The sequence below is a fragment of the Puma concolor genome, chromosome E4, assembly GCF_028749965.1.
Source record: "Puma concolor isolate L17-30 chromosome E4, mPumCon1.1.hap2, whole genome shotgun sequence".
Lineage (NCBI taxonomy): Eukaryota > Metazoa > Chordata > Mammalia > Carnivora > Felidae > Puma > Puma concolor.
In genome coordinates this window covers 37,719,671-37,742,897 of record NC_141683.1, presented here as the reverse complement: position 1 = coordinate 37,742,897, position 23,227 = coordinate 37,719,671, and the positions used below count along the sequence as shown (strand labels likewise).

Here is a 23,227-nt window from a genome sequence, read left to right as displayed (position 1 = left end):
TACAGCTGCAGACCCATAGCCGAGTTACTTCCTAACAGGAGGAGGGGACCTGGCATGGCTGTGCTCCCCACCAGTGTTCCTCCTGCAGGCAGAGGGCTCAGGCAGCACAGACATAAATACCAGAGGGCCAGGAAGAGCTATTTTTGTCTTCAGATCCAGTGCCTCAAGGCCTCTGCCCAGGATGGGACTCCGGAATGGGGAGGGGGACCGTGATGCCTGGTGCCCAGGAGGGAAACACAGAGCAAAAGAGAGTGGGTGTAGCTGATGAGGGGCTCTGTGTGTACGCATAGAGCTGGGGCCAGCTCTCCAGACGAGCCCACATGCTTCGTTCAGGGTGCTGTGCTGGCAGCTCCTGAGGGGGCACAGGCATCTGGGGGCTCATCAGAGAGAACTGGCCCTCACTCTGACATTGTCCCAGACAGTGTCCTGCCTCTGCCCACCCTGGTGTGAGACACTTCACTGTGCAGACAATTCTGATGATACGTCTGTAGTTTAGATGTGACTGAGACACTGTGGACACCTCACGGAGGGCAGAACTGACAAGCTTCCTTGACGGTAGAACAGCTGCACCCAGTGAGCAGTGGGGCCCCCCTGGACTCCTGGACTCGATGGTGTTGAGATTCAGCACCCTAAAATGGGGGTGTTAACCACACAGTAGAAAATTGTTTATTGAGATGGTCAAACCCTAGAATAATCTAAATAGTGAAATTGTTACAACCATTATTTTACACAACTAGATGATTGCATGAATCTAAGAGCTGTTTGCTCTAAAGCCTAGTGCATGGGACAGTGCAGCTTGCCGGCTGAAGCGGTGAGTGTCCCAGCAACCCAGTCACATGCCACAGACAGTGTGCCACGGATCATGAAAGATGACAGTGATATCAGAGCCAGCTTTCTAGGAATGTGCAAGTTGTCAGGATTCACAGTTGTTTGTCCATTTTGGTAGAAAACACCTCTTTCTAAGAGTAGGATAACAATTATGCAAATATATGCTTTGTATCAGAGTCTTTAATCCAGAAAAAATGAAGAGAATGCAGCCAACCAGAAGACGCTGGGATGGATGAATCTCTCTTTCATGATTGTCCCCTCCGGGTGGTGGGAAGTCCACAGTGGAGAGACATGAATCCAGAGGACATCGGGTGTAGATTTACCTGGGTGAATGACTTCTGTGTCCACCTTGGGAGGCTGTGAGGAGTCACTGATGTGGTCAAAGCAATTAGCCCCAAATCTGGTGCTTTATTGAATGGCTGGTTGGCATTAGCCACTGTTGGGCTTGAAGGCTCAGATGAGGAAGTGAGGAGAAGCACTGGAAAGAGACTCAGATACAAGATGGTGGTAGTAAAATGTTGACCCCTTCAGTGCCTGCCCTGAGTTGTCCCTTCTCTCATGGGCTCCCTTTGCTGCGGTCTCAGGGCAGACCCTTTCTCCTATTTCCCATTGCCCTTTGCCTCGGGTCAGAAAGCAAAGAGAGTATTCACCCTATGTCCAGGATGGAAAGAAACAAGGAGACAATGTGAGCAGGATTGTGTGGGATAATATGGCTGAAGGGGCATGGGGAGTGGGCATCTGCTCAGAGAAGTATTTGGTGGGCTTGATGTCTGCAGATTCCAGGTCACCTTCTACTTTTTTAAGTTGTCATGTGGAATAATGAGACCACATCATGTTAACACAATTTCACAAATCACGATTAGTGTGTCCCCAGACAGGAGGGAGGCATTATGGAGGGTGTGTTGGAGGCTGAACCCTGGTTCACCGGTCTTAACCCCTTGGTATCTCTGATGCGAGAGGAAGGAGGTCGGGCTTTGAGTCTTACCTCCACCATTTGCATTGCCCTTAGGTAGTCATTGACCTTTCAAGGCTCAGTTTCTAATTTGGAAAGTGGGGATAATGACTGTGCCCAGCCGCCAGGGTCGCCGTAAGAATGGCACGAGATACCACACGTCTGGCATGCCAGACATTCTCCATCGGCGTCCGCGCTTCCACCGGCACTGCGGCCACAAACACGTCTTTCTCCATTGGTGGCATTTCTCCCTTTTGCCATTGCATGTGCTGTCCCCTGTCTGAAACCTTCACTCAAATTCTTTACCCCTTTTTTTTTTAATTTATTTTTGAGGGAGGGGGGCAGGAGGGGCAGACAGGGAGGAAAAGAGAGAATCCCAGGCAGGCTGTGCACCTGCACAGACATGATCATGACCTGAGCCGAAACCAAGAGTCGGACGCTTAACCGACTGAGCCACCCGGGCGTCCCCCTGAATTCTTCACCTTTGACACCTGACTACTTCCAGCTCATCCTTCCAGAATCCTCTCAAGGGTCGACCCCACCAAGAATGATAATACACTTAACTCAGCGACCATTAAGTGTCAAATGCTCTTTTTAAGGGTTTTGCTGCTACTGTCCAACTTCACCCTCACGAGAGCCCTGCAAAGCCAGTCATGTCATCTGCTTGCACAGGTGAGGAAACCAAGGCACAGGGAACACGACCCCAAGTCTGTCTGATTTCTGGAGCTGGTGCTCAGCCCGTCACTCCGCCCTGACTACACCGCCAGTGCCCACCCTCCCCACCACCCTGGCCTCCACACCTTCTGTTGAAGCTGTGTTTGCCAGTCTGTCTCCCGACAAGCGGGCACCCCTGGGAGGGCAGAGCCAGGCTTCATTCTCTCTAGCCACAGGTGCTGGCAGCCCATGGGCTTAGCTCAGTGAGGGATGACTGGCTCTCGTCCTTCTGGAAGCCTCCACCCCTCCCTGAAGCTCAGGGCCTCCCTGTTCTGGGCAGTCCACATGTTCATGCTGCTGTGGAGAGAAAATGCAGCACTTGATTCCATAATGAGCCATTCCGAGGGGGTTAAGAACTGGCCTTTTCAAAAAGCGAAACCCAACCCACCGCCTTATCAAATCAGTCCATCTCCACTTTGTTTTTCCACGTTTTCAGTTTGTAAATGGCCCGGTTTGTTAACCTTCATGTTTTATGCTCTGCCATAAAACCAGGCAGGGCTACTGGTGGAGGGGGCTGGTGGGAGAGGAAATGATGAGGAAGGTCATGTCACCAGGGCCTGGAGGGACCTCAGGGTGGGATCAAAGTGGCTTGGGTCCACGCCAGCATGGGCCCCTGCTCTGGGAGAAGAGGCCTGCCTCCCCTTGTCATGGAGCAGCAATGTGTGTATACCTTGCTGCGTGCCCTGCTTGCAGTCGCCCGGCTCTGTGCCCTCCATTCCAGACAGCAAACCACTTTTTGTCAGATCAAAGGAAGGAGGAGCCAAAAGTGATAGCAGGGCCTATCAGACCCCTTCCAGTCACCCTTCAGGGACCAGGGGCTCCTCGGGTCTCCCTAGGGTCACCCCTCTGCCCCTCCTCAATCCCAGGCAGCACACAGGAGGGCCGAGCCTGGCTGGAAGTGTGGGCTCTGGCAGAGAGGTGCAGGGCGGGGACTGGGGTGCTGTGTGGCCGCACTCCCGTGTGAGCATGCGTGCACAGACAGAGGATGGCAGCGTGGCTGTGACCTCACTAGTCATCAACCCAAGGGTTCTGAGACCCCAGTCAACAGATCTGGGTCAGGCTGCCTGCGTCAGAATCACCTGGGTTCTTGTTGCAAATGCTGGTTTCTGGCTGTGCTGTGGGAAATCCTCACTCATTAGTTACAGCCTCTCTCGGAGGTTTGAAGTACAACCAGATTTGCGATGTTGATCTGGTCTAGGACCAGACTTACCCAAGTAAGTCTGTAAGTAAGGACCTGACTTAGCCAAGGTCCACAGCAGCTGGTCAGTGGCCGGGTTGGGACCCCTCCAAGCCTGTGTGCTTTCTACTGTTTATACATGTTTGGGATTGGGGGCATGTGTCTGAATCTAATAGAAACCAAACTAAATTCCTTTTGGTTTATCTGTAGTTTTCTATGATTCATGCTTAGTCTTTGTTCATTTATGTAAACCACTGAGAATTGACATTATGTGTATATTTCAATTTCCAATCTGAGCTCTTTCAAGTAACTGGGCTTCCACTCGGGTGTCCTCCCCTCATCCTCTGTGCCATCAGGGCTCCAGGTGGTCCATTCCCCTCCCCATTCTGTCCTTCCCCTACTTGTGCGGCTAGGACCCTCTCGCTCTTGCTCAGTGGCCCTGAGGGGACTACTGCTCCCCTGGGCCTGGTCTGGGGCTTGGAAAAGGCTTGGGCTTGAAAGGGGCTGGACCCTCCTTGAATGAAGCCCAGAAGAAGGTCAGTGGCCCTGACTCACCTCCGATTCCAGGGGGATTGCTTTTTCAGACACATCTGAGATAGCGGCTCAGAAAGCCCTGCAGCTTGATGACCGGATGTCAATTCAGTTCAGCTCAACAACCGCTTATGAAAGGCCTCCCGGGCCCAAGGCTGTTGCTTGGTGAGCCCCCAGCAGGATGCAGAGATGGATGTATGAGGCACAGTGGCCATCCTGCCCCGGGGCATCCTTTGTCTCCCCTACTGCAGTAAGTCAGGAGCCGCTCAGCATTCTGGGGGGCCACCCTTGCCCAACACGTCAGGCAAAGGAAAATATATGCCCCTGTGAGCCGACGGGACTCTGGCTGGCCAGGAAGGATCCTGTCATTGGTGACTGGACCCATGCCAGCCTGTCCCCAGGGTCCTGGCCTTTCTGGTGGGCGAGTAGAGTCCCAGTAACCATGTCTCCAGACTGGCCCCTGTTGCCTGGCCCCGTCTACCAGTCACCATGTGAAGAAAGGTGACAGCAAGGCACGAGCACCATCTCGCCCCTGAAGTTGTTTTTACCTAGCTGTGTGACCTCCATCTAGCACAAAACCTGTTTCATAACAAAGTGTTGAACATCTCATGTAATTTATGGAATACTGTACCAAGAGGGAAAAATAGCCTGGCTGTGTGGGTACAGAATGGTCATAGTGTGTCAGTTATCTGCTCCTGTGATCGTGTAGCTGATGGGGAGCCACAGCTCACTGCCACTGCCTGGCATCATGAGAGAGCATCGTACTGCATAGTACTAGCCCCAGAAAAGATCCAGATGCAGAATTCCAAGTACCGTTTTTTTTTTAATTTTATTTTAAATTTTTTAAAAATTTACATCCAAATTAGTTAGCATATAGTACAACAATGATTTGAGGAGTAGATTCCTTAGTGCCCCTTACCCATTTAGCCCATCCCCCCTCCCAAAACCCCTCCAGTAACCCTCAGTTTGTTCTCCATATTTAAGAGTCTCTTATGTTTTGTCCCCCTCCCTGTTTTTATATTATTTTTGTTTCCCTTCCCTTATATTCATCTGTTTTGTTTCTTAAAGGCCTCATATGAGTGAAGTCATATGATTTTTGTCTTTCTCTGACTAATTTCACTTAGCATAATACCCTCCAGTCCCATCCACGTAGCTGCAAATGGCCAGATTTCATTTTTTTTTGATTGCCGAGTAATACTCCAGTGTGTGTGTGTGTGTGTGTGTGTGTGTGTGTGTGTGTGTGTGTGTGTGTGTATGTATACCACATCTTCTTTATCCATCTATCCATTGATGGACATTTGGGCTCTTTCCATACTTAGGCTATTGTTGATAATACTGCTATAAACATGGGGGTGCATGTGTCCCTTCGAAACAGCACACCTGTATCCCTTGGATAAATGCCTAGTAGTGCAATTGCTGGGTCATAGCGTAGTTCTATTTTTAGTTTTTTGAGGAACCTCCATACTGTTTTCCAGAGTGACTGCACCAGCTTGCATTGCCACCAACAGTGTAAAAGAGATCTTCTTTCTCCGCATCCTCGCCAACATCTGTTGTTGCCTGAGTTGTTAACGTTGGCCATTCTGACAGATGTAAGGTGATATCTGAGTGTGATTTTGATTTGTATTTCCCTGATCATGAGTGAAGTTGAGCATTTTTTCATGTGTCAGTTGGCCATCTGGATGTCTTCTTTGGAGAAGTGTCTATTCATGTCTTTTGCCCATGTCTTCACTGGATTATTTGTTTTTTGGGTGTTGAGTTTGATAAGTTCTTTATAGATTTTGGATACCAACCCTTTATCTGATATGTCATTTGCAAATATCTTCTCCCATTCTGTCAGTTGCCCTTTAGTTTTGTTGATTGTTTCCTTTGCTGTGCAGAAGCTTTTTATTTTGATGAGGTGCCAGTAGTTCATTTTTGCATTTGTTTCCCTTGCCTCCAGAGATGTGTTGAGTAAGAAGTTGCTGTGGCCAAGATCAAGGAGGTTTTTGCCTGCTTTCTCCTCTAGGATTTTGATGGCTTCCTGTCTTACATTGAGGTCTTCATTCCATTTTGAGTTTATTTTTGTGTACAGTGTAAGAAAGTGGTCCAGGTTCATTCTTCTGCATGTCACTGTCCAGTTTTCCCAGCACCACTTGCTGAAGAGACTGTCCTTATTCCATTGGATATCCTTTCCTGCTTTGTCAAAGATTAGTTGGCCATACATTTGTGGGTGCATTTCTGGGTTCTCTATTCTGTTCCGTTGATCTGAGTGTCTGTTCTTGGGCCAGTACCATACTGTCTTGATGATTACAGCTTTGGAGTATAGCTTGAAGTCTGGGATTATGATGCCTCCTGCCTTGGTTTTCTTTTTCAAGATTGCTTTGGCTATTCGGGGTCTTTTCTGGTTCCATACACATTTCAGGATTATTTGTTCTAGCTCTGTGAAGAATGCTGGTGTTATTTTGATAGGGATAGCATTGAATATGTAGATTGCTTTGGGTAGTATCAACATTTTAACAGTATTTGTTCTTCCTATCCAGGAGCATGGAATCTTTTTTCATTTTTTTGTGTCTTCTTCAATTTCTTTCATAAGCTTTCTATGGTTTTCAGTGTATAGATATTTCACCTTTTGGTTAGATTTATTCCTAGGTATTTTATGTTTTTTTTTTTTTTTTTTTGTGAAACTATAAATGGGATCGATTCCTTGATTTCTCTTTCTGTCACTTCATTGTTGGTGTATAGGAATGCAACCGATTTCTGTGTTTTGATTTTATATCCTGCAACTTTGCTGAATTCATGAATCAATTCTAGCAGTTTTTTGGTAGAATCTTTTGGGTTTCCCTTGTAGAGTTCCATGTCATCTGTGAAGAGTGAAAGTTTGACCTCCTCCTGGCCAATTTGGATACCTTTTATTCCTTTGTGTTGTCTGATTGCAGAGGCTAAGACTTCCAATACTATGCTGAATAACAGTGGTGAGAGTGGACATCCCTGTCTTGTTCCTGACCTTAGGGGGAAAGCTCTCAGTTTTTCCCCATTGAGGATGATATTAGCATTGGGTCGTTCATATGTGGCTTTTATGATCTCGAGGTATGCTCCTGCTATCCCTACTTTCTTGAGGGTTTTTATCAAGAAAGGATGCTATATTTTGTCAAATGCTTTCTCTGCATCTATTGAGAGGATCATATGGTTCTTGTCCTTTCTTTTATTGATGTGATGAATCACATTAGTTGTTTTGCGGATATTGAACCAGCCCTGCATCCCAGGTATAAATCTCACTTGGTCGTGGTGAATAATTTTTTTAATGTATTGTTGGATCCAGTGGCTAATATCATGTTGAGGATTTTTGCATCCATGTTCATCAGGGAAATTGGTCTATAGTTCTCCTTTTTAGTGGGGTCTCTGTCTGGTTTTGGAATCAAGGTAATGCTGGCTTCATAGAAAGACTTTGGAAGTTTTCCTTCCATTTCTATTTTTTGGAACAGTTTCAAGAGAATAGGTGTTAACTCTTCCTTAAATGTTTGGTAGAATTCCCTTAGAAAGCCATTGTTTTGGGGGAGATTTTTGATTACTAGTTTGTTTTCCTTACTGGTTATGGGTCAGTTCAAATTTTCTATTTCTTCCTGTTTCAGTTTTTGTAGTGTATGTGTTTCTAGGAATTTGTCCATTTCTTCCAGATTGCCCATTTTATTGGCATATAATTGCTCATAATATTCTCTTATTATTGTTTTTATTTCTGCTGTGTTGGTTGTGATCTCTCCTGTTTCATTCTTGATTTTATTTATTTGGGTACTTTCCTTTTTATTTTTGATTAAACTGGCTAGTGGTTTATCAATTTTGTGAATTCTTTCAAAGAACCAGCTTCTGGTTTCATTGATCTGTTCTACTGTTTTTTTTGGTTTTGATAGCATTAATTTCTGCTCTCTTCTTTATTATTTCCTATCTTCTGCAGGTTTGGGGTTTTATTTTCTGGGTTTTTTTTTTTTCAGCTTTTTAAGGCATAAGGTTAGGTTGTGTATCTGAGATCTTTCTTCCTTCTTTAGGAAGGCCAGGTTGCTATATACTTTCCTCTTATGACCGCCTTTGCTGTGTCCCAGAGGTTTTGAGTTGTGGTGTTATCATTTTCATTGGCTTCCATATACTTTTTAATTTCCTCTTTAACTTCTTGGTTAGCCCATTCATTCCTTAGTAGGATGCTCTTCAGTCTCCAAGTATTTGTTACCTTTCCAAATTTTTTCTTGTGGTTGACTTCGAGTTTCATAGCGTTGTGGTCTGAAAATATGCACAGTACAATCTCAATATTTTTGTACTTGCTGAGAGCTGATTTATGTCCCAGTATATGGGCTATTCTGTAGAACATCCCATGTGCACTGGAGAAGAATGTATATTCTGCTTTAGGATGAAATGTTCTGAATATATCTGTTAAGTCCATCTGGCCCAGTGTGTCATTCAAAGCCATTGTTTCCTTGTTGATTTTTTGATTAGATGATCTGTCCATTGCTGTGAGTGGAGTGTTGAAGTCTCCTACTATTATGGTATTACTATCGATAAGTTTCTTTATGTTTGTGATTGATTTGTATATTTGGGTGCTGCCACATTTGGCGCATAAATGTTTACAATTGTTAGGTCTTCTTGGTGGATAGACCCCTTGATTATGATATAATGCCCTTCTGCATCTATTGATACAGTCTTTATTTTAAGGTCTAGATTGTCTGATATAAGTTGGCTACTCCAGCTTTCTTTTGTTGACCATTAGCATGATAGATGGTTCTCCATCCCCTTATTTTCAATCTGAAGGTTTCTTTAAGTCTAAAGTGGGCCTCTTGTAAATAGCATATAGATGGATCTTGTTTTCTTATCCATTCTATTACACTATGTCTTTTGATTGGAGCATTGAATCCATTGACATTTAGAGCAAGTACTGAAAGATACGAATTTATTGCCATTATGATGCTTGTAGAGTTGGAGTTTCTGGTGGTGTTCTCTCGTCCTTTCTTTTTTTTTTTTTCAACATTTATTTATTTTTGGGACAGAGAGAGACAGAGCATGAACGGGGGAGGGGCAGAGAGAGAGGGAGACACAGAATCGGAAACAGGCTCCAGGCTCTGAGCCATCAGCCCAGAGCCTGATGCGGGGCTCGAACTCACGGACCGCGAGATCGTGACCTGGCTGAAGTCGGACGCTTAACCGACTGTGCCACCCAGGCGCCCCCTCTCGTCCTTTCTAATCTTTGTTGCTTTTGGTATCTATCTATCTCTCTCTCTATATATATCTGTCTATATCTATATATCTATATCTATATATAGATATATAGATATATAGATATATAGATATATAGATATAGATAAGATATAGATATAGATATAGATAATTTTTTCGTCCTTTCTTCCCTCAGAGAGTCTCCCTTAACATTTCTTGCACGGCTGGTTTAGTGGTCACAAACTCCTTTAATTTTTGTTTGTCTGGGAAATTTTTTATCTCTCCTTCCATTCTGAATGACAGCCTTGCTGGATAAAGAATTCTTGGGTGCATATTTTTCTGATTCAGCACATTGAATATATCCTGCTACTCCTTTCTGGCCTGCCAAGTTTCTGTGGATAGGTTGCTGCAAACCTGATCTGTCTTCCCTTGTAGGTTAGGGACTTTTTTTCCCTTGCTACTTTCATGATTCTCTCCTTGCCTGAGTATTTTGTGAATTTGACTATGATATGCCTTGTTGATGGTCAGTTTTTGTTGAATATAATGGGGGTTCTCTGTGCTTCCTGGATTTTGATGTCTGTGTCTTTCCCCAAGTTAGGAAAGTTTTCTGCTATGGTTTGCTCACATAACCCTTCTACCCCTATTTCTCTCTCTTCCTCTTCTGGGACCCCTATGATTCTGATGTTGTTCCTTTTTAATGAGTCACTGATTTCTCTAATTCTTAAATCGTGCTCTTTTTCCTTAATCTCCCTCTTTTTTTCTGCTTCATTTTTCTCTGTAAGTTTGTCCTCTATATCGCTGATTCTCTGTTCTGCCTCGTCCATCCTTGCCACTGCGGCATCCATCCATGATTGCAGCTCAGTTATAGCATTTTTTTTATTTCATCCTGACTAGTTTTTACTTCTTTTATCTCCGCAGAAAGGGATTCTAGTCTGTTTTTGACTCCAGCTAGTATTCTTATTATTGTGATTCTAAATTCTGGTTCAGACATCTTGCTTGTATCTGTGTTGGTTAAATCCCTGGCTGTTGTTTCTTTGTGCTCTTTCTTTTGGGATGAATTCTTTCATTTTGTCATTTTGAAGGGAGAAAAGGAATTGATGAGGCAGAAAAATTAAAATTAATAAAATTAAAATTAAAAATATTAAAACTAAAACACACACACAGACACACAAATCCAATAAATGATGCTAGGTCCTAGGTGTGTTTTGGTCTAGGTGTTGAAAGTGGTTTGACAGATTAGAGAAAAAAAGAGGGATGCGGGGGAAAGGAAATTGTTTGAGAATTTGAAAAAAAGGAATACACTGAAGTAGACTAAAAAGAGATGATGGGAGTAAAATAGAATTTGAAAAATTTACACAAAAGTAAACAATATAATAGAAAAAAAAAAGAAAAATCTTTTAAATCAAAATTAAAATTAAAAATGAAGTTTTTTCTTTCTGTATCCAAGAAAAAAGAAATGAAAAAGAAAAAAGAGGAAAAAAGAAATCGTTTGAAAATTTGAAAAAGTGAATACACTGTAGTAGACTAAAATAAAATGATGGAAGTAAAATGGAATTTGAAAAAAAATTACATAAAAACAAAAAATATAGTAAAAGTAAAGAAAAATATTTTTAATGGAAATTGAAAATAAAAATGAAGTTTTTCTCTTTCTGCATTCAAGAAAAAGAAATGAGAGAAAAAAGAAAAAGAAAATTGAATAGATTGACCTAACAGATTGAAATAGGACGGAAATTACTTCGTTTTCCCCTAGAAGTCAGACTATGAAGTGCTTTATAGTCCATAAACTAAGCAGGCGGTAAGACTTGTGATCTTGAAGAGCGAGATTGGCCCAGTTGGGTGGGGCTCAGTGTAATGGCTCCATTCTCCATGGCACTGCTAGCCTATTGGGGTAGACTGTTGTGCCACTCGTAGGTGCGTATTCACATGCACAAGAGGGGTGAAAATGGCATCACCCAGCTACCTAGTCTCTAGTGTCAGAACTCTATTCTCCCCAATCTTCAATCGTGCACCCGTCCTCCATCTTCAGCTTTCTTCAACTCCCTGCTTTTTCACCGGCCATGACCAAGCCCCAGGCAGAACCTCTCTCCTGAGTTTTATCTCAGATGCGGCTCTTTGCCCTGGCCCCTTGCTTCTGAAGTACTGCGGCTTTGACCTGTTCCGCCCCTCACCGAGCAATGGCCAAATGTCGGCTGCACCCAGGAACCCTTGCTGGACTCTGCTGCTGCCGGACTGTGGCCAGGTGCCAGCCCGCCCCAGAAAAAGTTCGCGAGATAGTGTAGCAGCAGCGTTTCAGGGATTCTTACAACACACATCTGGCACCAGGCTTCACCCTTAACGACCTTGTTCCAGCACCAGCAAATGTGGGCATTCTCTGGGGTCTGCTGGGACCAGGGGGCCTCAACAGTTTCTACCAAATGTCCTTCCAGCCATGGAACCGCTTTTCCCCGTGTGGCCCAAGAACCTCCTGGACCCCACTCTACTCCTGGGGATTCGCCCTTTCCACCAGAGCACTGCCCAGTATTGAGCTGCAGAGTTGCAGACTCTGCGCTCCCCTTGTTTACAGTTTTAATGGAATTTAAACCCTCTCCTTTCTCCTTTCTCCCTTTTTAGTTTAGTCCCTGTGGCTGTTTCCAATTTTCCACTTTCTCTCCAGTTGCTTTTGGGGAGGGGTGCTTTTCCTGTATTCGACCCCCCGTGCTGTCTCTGTCCTCTCTCCCCCCGCAAAAGCTGCTCCCTGCCCACTGCAGCTTCTCGCTCCCAAGTTCCCCTCTCCACACCATGTACCTGCTGAGTTCTGTGGTTCAGGTTGTGCAGATTGTTGTGTTAATCCTCCAGTTTTTTAGGTGTGCAGGATGGTTTAGTGTTGGTCTGGCTGTATTTCATGGACGTGAGACACACAAAAAACTTCCATGCTGTTCCGCCATCTTGGCTCCTCCCTTCCAAGTACTGTTTCTAATGAATGTATATCCTTTAGCACCATCATACCATCGAAATATAAATTAGGGCCCATCTGTTCACTCTATGTGAACATATAGTTCAGAAGCATATCAGTTGTGCATAGAGAAGTCCACTTGTAATCTCTCTCTCTCCATGGGACCATGAATATCAGACACAGATGTGTGTGTGTGTGTGTGTGTGTGTGTGTGTGTGTGTGTGTGTGTGTGTGAGAGGGGTGGCATACACATCATTTCTTTCACCCCAGCATGGGCTCACAAACAGGGAAATGGCTGTAATTTATTCACTGACATATTCAGTGAGTCACTGACCACTGATTAAGCACTATATATATTAGGCATGACACCAAAGATGAAAAATAAAAAACTGAATAAAGCATTGTGCCTGCCTTCAGAGAGCTTCCCCCAAAGGAAAAGACAAATAAGCAAAGTGTTTCTTTTCACAAGGGTTGCAGTGATCTTTGATGGAGGTCTGTGTGGCTGCCCCATGTTTGCTACCAGCAGGGTCTTTGACCCGGGGTGGGGAGAGAAGCTCGTTGGGAGTACATGACTCCTAAGCTAAATCCTGAAGCTCACATAGGAGTCAGGTTGAATGAATGGGGCAGGAGATGAGATTGAATGGAGCTTCAAGTAGGTGAACAGGGCTTTTTCAGAACCTGAGATTACTCAGTAAGGATGAAGCATATAGAGTAACTGAGGGGTGGGAGGCAGGAGAGTTAATCATGCAGCTTTGTCTGTCCACTAGGGGGCGATGGAAACCCAGAACCCCACACTCTGGCTCAGTAGCAGGGTTAGAGATAGGAGGCAGCATCTGACTGGAACACAGCATAGGAAATGGCCTTCTCATCCATCAAGGGGATGCACAAATACAAAGGGCACCCCATCCCCCACATGGGGGTGGATTTCAGTGTTTTCCAGAGGGGTTTCTAGGGAACACTACTCTTTCAAAACAGGGAGTCTAGGGGAAAGCGTTCAAGAAATGCCATATGCAGTAGTCTCCTCTTAGACATTCATCAAAGACACATTAACATGGTAAGACTCTGAGAAGTCCTGCAGTAAAGCAGCCAATTTACCATTGTGGTGTGGCTCAAGTTTATTTTATCTTGAGATTTATTCCCCCTCAAGATCCCTGTTAAAACATCATGGAACACTTTAGAAAAGCTTGATAGACTTATCCTCAGGCCTCTGTTCATTGCCTGGTCAGAGCAGACAGCACCCTGGGTTCGGGGTCTCAGGGTCTTGCCTCTCATTCCTAGAGTGCCTGGTGCTGGCAGCACAGACCTCATCATTGTGAGTCACGGGGCCACCCCTGCCCACTCAGATATGAAATACTTGGCCAAATGCATGGACATGGCTGCCTCTGAGGTGAATCTTCCCAGACCAACTTCTCCAAGAACGTGGGTGACGTTAGTAAGCGGAACCCCAGACCCCAGGTCAGCACAGCTGTTAGACCACATCAGCCCCATGCCCCCAAGGGGGTTGCTGGTTTTACTCATTGATCCTCAAAGGAGGGTTCGGGCATTTTTGCAGGGCAGGAAGCTCTTTCCTGGTTCATCTGTCCATCGGATGGGCCAGTGCTGTTCAGGTGGGGCTGCCGCCAGTGACAGCAGCACTAGGGTGACCCTTTGGGATAAGCCAAGAGGCTTCAGAAGAGTCAGCACAGAGCCAGAAGTCCCCGTCTCCTTCCGCAGAGAGCCCCAGCCCAGGAGGGCTGAGCTGCCCCCACCCATGTGGCTACAACATCTGAAGACGTTGTCTGGGTCAGGCCGGGCCCCGAGCCCTTAGTCCAGGATCCACGGGGCATCTGGTTGAAGAGCAGAGGATAAGCTGCCCCTCACAAACGTCCACCACAGGTGCATATTACAGCCTTTGTCAGCCTACTGGTGTACTTCACTGTACAGCCTCTTGGGATCAGCTTTGTGTTGCCCCCTCAATATTTGAAGAAGTGCTTCCTTTTCTTTAGTCTTAGAATATCTCATTTCATGTTCAAGAGCTGCCGTAACCTTTGATGTTGAGAGAGTTGCTCAGAGGACCATGTGTGTTCCAAGCCAGCCCCTTCTTTTATACCATTGACTATGACATCTGTCGTTCCATCTTTTCCAGGCAGAGGACATTCTCCCATTGATTCATTAGCTCATATGTGTCTTTTATTCATTTATTTATGCCACACATTATTTATTGAGGGCCCTCCAGGTACCAGGCATTTTCTAAGTGCTGGAAATAATGGACAAAACAGACAATCCCTGTTTTCTTAGGGTAGATAATTTTTTTTTAATAGAAGATACAATGAGACATGCCCAATACTGTTCTAGGACCTCAGGGAGATTTCAGAGTTATAGGCGTCAACAACTGGTATCATGACTGGGAATGGCTGCTTGCAAGGAACAGAGCCCGACTCCACCTCAAGTAAAAACAGGATGATACCATTAAAAACCAGGTGTCCTGCAGGACAAAAGGCAGGAAACGAGCAGTCAGCTCAGGCCACCAACTCTTGAGTACATGTGTGTTCTCACTCATCCTTTCTCTCTTCCTCCCTCTTTTCTCACTCCCCCCTCTCTTCCCACCTTCCCTCTGTAAGAAGGGATGTGCCTGGGGGAGGAAACGGATGGCAGGGCTACCACAGGTGGACACAGGCCAGAGAGTAGTTAAGGCAGAAGAGAAGTTCGAGCACAGAAAAGGCGGTTGGTGTTGGGAGGCCAGAGGTAACTTAGACCTCCATGGAATCAGGGAAGCCTTTCTGGAAGAGGTGCTATTTGAGCTGGGTCTTGGTGTTAGGGGGATTTGGATGCCCAGTGGAGAGCAGGGGTCATTCCCAGAACAGAGCACAGGGGGCAGAAGCGGGGAGGGAGGTGGAAGTCTGGTACCTCAGAGCGGGAGGAGCAGGGAAGGTCCTGTTCCTTCTATTTATCATCCCTCCATCCCCGTGATGCTTTTCGTTGGATTTCTCTTCAGGTTGTTTTCCTGAGTCCCACAGCTTGGATCTGCAGGCTAGACTATAGAAGTAGATGGGATATGGCTGAAGGGAACCAGGGGAGGTGGGGTTGTTAAATCACCACTGGGCAGGGCAGGGCTGGGAGAAATACTGCCCAGCACAGGTCAGAAAGTCATGCACTGTGACCCAAGGAATGTAAAAACTTAACCAGGTGGCAAGAGGAGCAACCGCATCCCACCCACCTGTTAGTGACCCAAGTGTAGAGTCATCTGGCATCAGGAGCTTTGATGGAGAAATCGGGTGACAGGTGTGAGCCAACGATTTGTTGATTGCATCTAGCAACTCAGTGTGTTGGACTCCTCTGTATTTATGAGCGCTGTAATCAATCTCGTCGGTCAGACCTGAGAACCTAATGAGTGGTGCCATCAGAGAGCTCTGGCCAGGGGGCTTCCTGGAGGAGAGGGTGAGTTATAAACCATCTGCACCTGGAGGTTAAAAAGGCAGAGGCCTTGAGATGGTGGGGGAAGGAGGGTTCATGTTAAGCATCTACAGTGGGCCTGTGCTTTCACATAAGTAATCTTGTGCTGGCTTTACACCAAGTCACAATAGTGGGGATTTTCCCCACTCTTCAAGGAGGAAATAGACTCTGAAGGTAAGATGCCTGCCTGGGGTCACACAGCTACGTGGCAGGGCTGAGATTTCTTTCTGACCTCAAAGCCTGTGGTCCTGGCATGCTACCATGTGTGCCTCTCCAAGACCTGCAAGTCCTGTGGCAGGTCCTTGGGGCAGGTTCTGGGTTGGTCCGAGGCTGCCGGCACAGGGGTTTCCAGGTTATGGTGATGGAAAAGCTGCTGCTCCCTTACACTAGGCCTCTCTTCTGCTTCTCAGTGATCTCAGGACTGGTCCTCGGACCGGTGATTTATATAAAATAGACAACCTATTGCAGGTGGCTTCCCACAAGTTGAGAAGTGGGATGGGTCAAACGTGTGCCTGAGCGCATCTGCCACACTCAATGTAAGCCAGAAATTACACAGCTTGCCTATAATCAGAGGTCAGCACCAGGGAAAGCCCTGTAATTTATGGCTCTTGCTCTACTCAGCACCAGATTCATGGACAGTTTGCTGACTGTCCATCCTCTGCATGAAGCACTGTCATCATCAGTAAGTACCTGTTGGACGTTTAATGGGTCTGGGGTTTGATGACTTGGGTACAAGTCCCTTATAGCAAACTTCTATTTTATGTGACATTTAGCTACCCTGAAACCTTGGTTTTCCTCTTCTCTAAAATGGGAATGTGTCCCAGTGACTCTACAGTGCTGCTGTAAGGAATACATGAAGTGACGTTAAAGTGCCTTATGAACCATCCAAATGGCTGTTAGTATTAGGACAAGCTCGTGTGCAAAACCATGGGATCTTCCCCCGTGAGCAGCCTGAGGATGGGGAGGGCTTCTGTGTGAGACTTGCTTTTGCTTTCACGGCGAGCTGAATTTCATTTCACCAGATCTGCAGGTGGCAATGGCAGTCTTAGCTGTGGCCCTGACTGGGGGTTTGTCTGAACTTTCTTACCCTGCAATGTGGTGTAGACCAGGAGTGCTCAAACTTCCATGCAGAAGAGTCACCTGGAAAGCTTGTTACAGATTCAAGGGCTTCCTGTTGGGAGGTTCTAATACAGCAGGTCTGAGACGGGAGGCAGAAGAATGATTTCTGTAAAGCTCACCAGGTGACCCTGGACTGCAGGCAGGGGCCCAACTCAGGCACTGGGACAGTCTCCCGGAAGGAGGCCATCTGGCACCTCCAGCCTCCTGGCGTGTGGGGATGGAGAGGCTGAAGTTTGTTCCTCTTGGAGAGGATGACAGCAGGAGTCCCTTCCTTGCTGTGGGCAAGCTGGGAATGAGTGTCCTGGAAAAGGCAGGTGTGGGCAGTTCCCTGAGCAAAGCCCGGGATGGCGCTGGAGGGATGCGAGCCCTCTGGGAGCCGCAGCCCTTGGCAGGGCGCTGACAGCCTAATGGCTGATGGGCTGAGCTTTGCTGTCCTTCTGTCTCACTCCAGATCGTGTTCCGGAAGATCAGCGACGTGAAGCGGGAGGAGGAAGAGCGCATGAAACGCAAGAATGAGGCCCCCCTGATCTTGCCCCCGGACCACCCTGTCCGGAGACTCTTCCAGAGGTTCCGACAGCAGAAGGAGGCCCGGCTGGCCGCGGAGAGGGGCGGCCGCGACCCGGACGACCAGGATGTGGAGAAGGGTGGTGCCGTCCCCGAGCACGCGGCCAACCACAGCCTGGTGAAGGCCAGTGTGGTCACCGTGCGTGAGAGCCCCGCCACGCCCGTGGCCTTCCAGGCAGCCTCCGCGGCGGCGGTGTCGGACCATGGCCGGCTGCACGCGCCCGGCGCTGAGTGCCTGGGCCCCAGGGCAGCGGGGGGCGACTGCGCCAGGCGCAAAGGCTGGGCCCGCTTCAAGGATGCCTGCGGCAAGGGCGAGGACTGGAGCCAGGTGGCCAAGGCCGAGTCCATGGAGACGCTCCCCGACAGGACCAAGGCGTCCGGAGAGGCCACCCTCAAGAAGACAGACTCCTGTGACAGCGGCATCACCAAGAGCGATCTGCGTCTGGACAACGTCGGCGAGGCCAGGAGCCCTCAGGACCGGAGCCCCATCCTGGCGGAGGTCAAGCATTCTTTCTACCCCATCCCCGAGCAGACGCTGCAGGCCACGGTCCTGGAGGTGAAGCACGAGTTGAAGGAGGACATCAAGGCCTTGAACACCAAAATGACAAATCTTGAGAAACAGCTCTCTGAGATACTCAGGATATTAACTTCCAGAAGATCCTCTCAGTCTCCCCAGGAGCTCTTTGAAATATCGAGGCCCCAGTCCCCAGAATCAGAGAGAGACATTTTTGGAGCAAGCTGAGTGGTCTAAAAAAAGAGTCAAAGACCAAAACCCACCGCCCTTCCCTGGACACCATCCCCACCACACACACCTACATGACCAACAACTTCCAAAGTAGGCTTTCCTGACAGAAAATCAAAGTGGGACCAGTCGCTTAGGCACGCGCGCTCTTTCTCTATCTGGGCACAGATACGGGAAGAGGTGTGTGTTACCACCCTGCTAGATGACAGCTGTTTTCCAGCTGACTGCACAATTTTGGAAGAGGGGGCATGCTGAGGGTATTTTCCTTCATTTTTAATTTTTTTACTGCCACGATATTTGTAAAAGATGACAACCCACCAGAAAAGAAGAGCAGCTATTTGGGGATTGGTGGGAAAGCATTGGAGAACCCCTCATGTATATACCAGACTGGGCTCCTTCACCAAGACCCCAAAGACTGCGGTGGGCACAGGGATTTCCCAGCATTCCCTGTCCTCGTACAGCCCATGTCTGCTGTCACCTTATATTTGCCCACAGTCATCATTTGTAACAAGCTCGGGACAAGGGGAGTTTGAGGGCCAGGGAGGGTAGGGCCTTGTGACTTTCTGTCTTTAAGGCCGGAAAGCAGGGAGGTGCTCTGGGCGCCTCCTCGGCTCTCCTTTCCCGAGTGTAAGAGCTGCACGGGGCCCTTCAGGAGGCAGAGAAGCTCTGGGCTGTAGTCGGCGGCCTGCTGTCACAGGAGAGGCCTCAGATGAACCTCTGGCCCTGCTCCATGCCACTGGCCTCATTGCATGGGCCCCTTTGCTTCTTTTCCTTCTCGGCCTCTTCCCAAGCGTTCCTGTGGCATTTCTCAGGGTGTGGGGCACCGGCAGGAAGGGTGATGAGCCCAGAGTTGCTTTACTAGCAAAGCAGACACACAGACACACACATACAACCTCAGAAAAATGATTGTAGCAAGTCCTCTGTTTATGATTCTCACCGGGATTGATGGCCCTTCAGCAGTTTGCATTATGTCCATTGCATGGGGTCGTTATAGGATACTTGGGAGCCATGCCTGGCCTTAGTTTAAAATTAACCTTTCTTTTACTAAAGTCAGTAGGATTTCAAGAAAAACCGCGAAGACGTCAGGGTCACGGTTGTACTTGCTTCAGGAGCAGGAGGAGAATGAGGTGGCAGGTTCTCAAGCTGTGTGAGGTGATGGACAGAGACGGCCATGGAGCTGTGGGCCCAGAGAAGGTCCAAGCTCAGAGGGACAGTCACAGAGCCACCTGTGGGTCATCCAGGTCCCTATGCCATGATGCTTGGGGACACTCCACGGCCTCCTAGTCACCTGGGGTCAGATTATTCACGTGCTCCTTTCAATGGCATCGGAGAAAGGAAAGAGGGCCCTCCCAGGCAGAGTGGAACTAGCTCAGGGGTTATGCCCTGCCCTAACAAGCAGGGTTGGAAGTTCAGCTCTAAGAACTAGCTTGGAGAGAGTAGAATTAGGACCTGGACTATTGGTGACAGCAGGGACCCAGCCAGGGCGCTGGCTTTCTGCATGTGTCACACTGCAGCACCCTCACCCTTAGCGCTTGGTGTAGCTTAGCTATACAAATCCAGAACCGGTGTTAATCCCCTCAGTACCGAAGGGGACCTGCCAGGCTGGCACTTGCTCTACCAAAGATAGAATTTCTGAAGGCCTCCTGTCTGGGCCCATCCCTTCCCTCGCCCCTTTGGTCCTGTTTGGTGGCCATGGCAGGTCCCAGGACTTGGCCCTCAGTTCCTGGGCAAAATGGGGCTGTCCTCTCCTGGCTGCCAGCATTGGTGCAGATGGCCCTGGGGAACAGAGTCCAGGGGGTCAAGGGAAGGGCCCTTCCCCAGGGGTCCCCGTACACTTATGCAGCTTCTCCTGGGAGGCTTACCGGGTGGCCGCTGGCTTCCTGAGGCTGCAGCATTATTAGATTTAGCCTCAGACGGCAGCATACAAATAGGAGGAAGTGTAACTTCCCAAGGCCAAGTCTTAACTGTTTGTGACTCTAGATAAAGCACTGAGACTTTCAGTCTCTTTGAGAAGCTGCCAACTAGTCCAGAGGCTATAAAATATCTGGAATCCCATCTGCCCCCAGAATGTTCTAGTTTGCTGTTCCTTAAATGTGCTCATTAGCCTGCTTCTAAAGTTTAGTACCCACTACTTTTAAGTCAGGGCAAGGGCCCTGGATGACTCTATCATCCAGCTTTAGAAGCATGTGCCCAGCTCTCTGTGGGCTTGGTGACAGGCTCCTGTCCAGCACCCTGCAGGCCACTGGAGAGGGGCCGTTTCCTTCCCCACTAGCTCTGAGGGGACAGGTGTTTATTAAGAAATGACTCCCCATCTGGGTCTGAGGGGCAAAGATGCTAATATGCCAGGCTTGGAAGCCAGACCTGTTTTGGGGGGAAAACAAAGCTTCATGAATGTACTCCTGGACTGACTCCTAGGACAAGAATCGGGCTAATGACCAGAAAAGCCTGGATCTGCGGTGGGAATGTGCTCATCTCAGGGCCGCAGGGCCCACATGTGTGCCTGTGGTGACAAATCCCCACAGTGTGGCCTGTACACGCTTTTAGTCTTCTAGACTCCACTTAGGGACTTTTGCTTTGTTTCCTCTGAAAAAATTAGTTTCTAAAATGAGCCAAACCTTCTCTCCTTCCACGTTTATGACACGCACTTGGCCATGGACCACTTCGTGCCAACTACCTACTCTTGCCTGGACGCTGCTCTGGCTTCCTGAGCAAGGACCACAAGCTTCAGATACTGACTGAATCTTCCACTGTCTGGTGGCTGAACAGAGGTTAGGGAAACACAGAATTACTAGGTGTTGGACTTAACATTTAGACTTTAGAAGTTATGTTGAGATATTTACCTGTTTTTTGTTTTTTTCCTTCTTGAGGGAAGGGGACATGATGTATTACACCATTGCCCAGTACTTGCCAGTTACTTGATCTCGTACTTAAACTCCTTACCTCGGATGTTATTCGTAGGGTGGCTCCACTTCCCAGAGAGTGTCCTGATGGGCTGCTTTGGAGCAAGAGGTCTTGCCCCAGCACTTGGCTGCTTGTTGAACTTGTTCTCCCCCACCAATGGGGGAGTGGGAGCGAGGGCTGGGTCTATGAAATATGACGGCCAACGAGATGGAGTGCCTGTTCTCTGTGGAGGATGGGACCCTGGCACTGAGTGCTGCTGTCCGGTGCACCTGCAAAGGCTCCTCCAGTGACTATGCCAGGAATCCCCTAGAAAGGAGAGGGAGGCAGCCCTCTGGTTGAGAAGGTCTGGTCTAGTACACAGTTTTGACATCTGCACCTCCATCCATCCCATTCACTCATGCTTAGACCTCCTGGCTTGGTTCTAAGACGATTCCTTATATTCTCAACCTCAGAGTCCATCTGTGTGCAGAAAGTTTGTAGCCAGTATAGTAGGCAACCAGTGGCTTACAAAAAAACAAAAACAAAAAAAAACAGATGCTATGACAGCATGGGCCCAAGGGTTCCAAAGCTGTTTCCGTTTCTTGTTATCCAATCCCTGGGCCTGTTTTACCCTCCACCCTCTAGATCCTGTGTGGTGTTGCTGGCCAAACATCAGGCCCTTTTCTGGAATCTTCTTTCAGAAGCAGAGCTAGCATGGCTTAGAGTAAAAATGCACTCCACCACCACACCCCATCCAGCAACTTCCCCTCCAAATCCTTCGGTGGAAGGTGAAATAGGCCAAGTGTCAGAATTTTTGTTGAAGCCTCTGTAGGGACTAAAAGAATGCCTTAGGAGCACCCAGTGTAGGGAGAGCCTCATCTCCCCTTGTTGCATTGACCACCAAATGGCACATGCACTCTCTGGAAAATTGTAGGAGTCCTGGTGGAGATACAAATTGCTGTGCGTTTGATGAGTAGATTGTACAATGTTTTGCAATAAAGATGTTTAGCCTTAAGACCCTTGAATGGAACTCCAGCTGTGACGGAGCTGCCGACACCCTCCTTCTCCTCCCTCCTCACATCGTGTTGCTTTAAGAGGAACCCACTGAGGGCACACTCAGACCCAGGGGTAGCCTCTCTTCTGTCACTAAATCGTTGTACTGCCTTCTTGCTCGCTTCGATACAAATACCTTCACCAGCTCTTGTGCCCTCCAGCTGGGGGATTTCTCTGTCCCCTTAGCACCAACCGCAGCCATGAAAGAAAGCACCATTTTCTCACCCAAGGTATTCATGTTGAGAAGTGTTGACTTCCACTCCCTCTGATACACAGTTCAAAAGAATCAATGTGAATGTGCAGCTTAAATTAGTTTCAAGTGAAACTTCATTCTCATGTGAGCAAGTCAGACTTACTCTGGAACCTCTAGAACTGGACTTGAACGCCCTGCAGGTGCCAGGCCCCATGGGTGCCCTCTCAGCCCCACCATTAAACTTTTCTTAGAGCCATTGTCTCTTTATCTGGGACTTCAGAGCCGGTCAACGGATTGAGGAGCTATTTAATGAGAAGTTCACAGATCTTGTATCAGGATATGAACAATGAGAAAGATCTTAAGATGCACCCTGCCCCAATGAATGTATTCTCTTAAAATTCAGACATTGTACTTGTGCATCGGTTGGAGACTGCCCACATCTGACGTTTCACCAATGCTGTAAGGACACTTCTACTCCTGAGCAAGTTTGTCAGCCTGGGGCTTCTCCTTATATTGACGCTCTTTTTACTGAGTTCCGCCAAATCCTTCACTGGGTTTCTCTTTTTCCTTTGCATCTGCCACTTTGTCCGAATGAGCATGAACAGACAGAAGTACAAATGAGCTGATACTATTTTTATGGTCAGTTGAGGATGCTGCCAGAAACTCCACTGTATGTGTGCCGCTTGGGAATGTTAAAAGGAACATGTGGGCCCCTCCATTGATAATATTCCCTTCTCAACATTTTTAAACAAGCACAAATGATATTTGTAAAAAAAAAAAAAAGTTTAATTTTATTTATTATGGTAATAAACTATTTTATACATGATACTTGCCTTTGCCTTTTCTTCTATAATTTTAAGGCACTGAATTGGGTGTTCTGATCTAAGGTGCCAGAACAAGGATGGTACTTTCTATTCAAGAGTCTGAGAGGCTCT

General features: G+C 47.5%; 1 protein-coding gene across 4 annotated transcripts in view; it reads left to right on the top strand.

The window, feature by feature from the left end:
• The window catches only part of KCNH1 (potassium voltage-gated channel subfamily H member 1), a 387,096-nt gene extending 363,978 nt beyond the window's left edge, over window positions 1-23,118 (top strand). For all 4 annotated transcript variants that reach the window (XM_086693674.1, XM_086693677.1, XM_086693675.1 and 1 more), the window contains one exon: window positions 17,312-23,118. In XM_086693674.1, the coding sequence (XP_086549800.1) occupies window positions 17,312-18,166 (855 nt within the window). In that variant the 3' untranslated portion in view covers window positions 18,167-23,118. The remainder of the gene's footprint in view (window positions 1-17,311) is intronic.
• The last annotated feature ends 109 nt before the right edge of the window (window positions 23,119-23,227 follow it).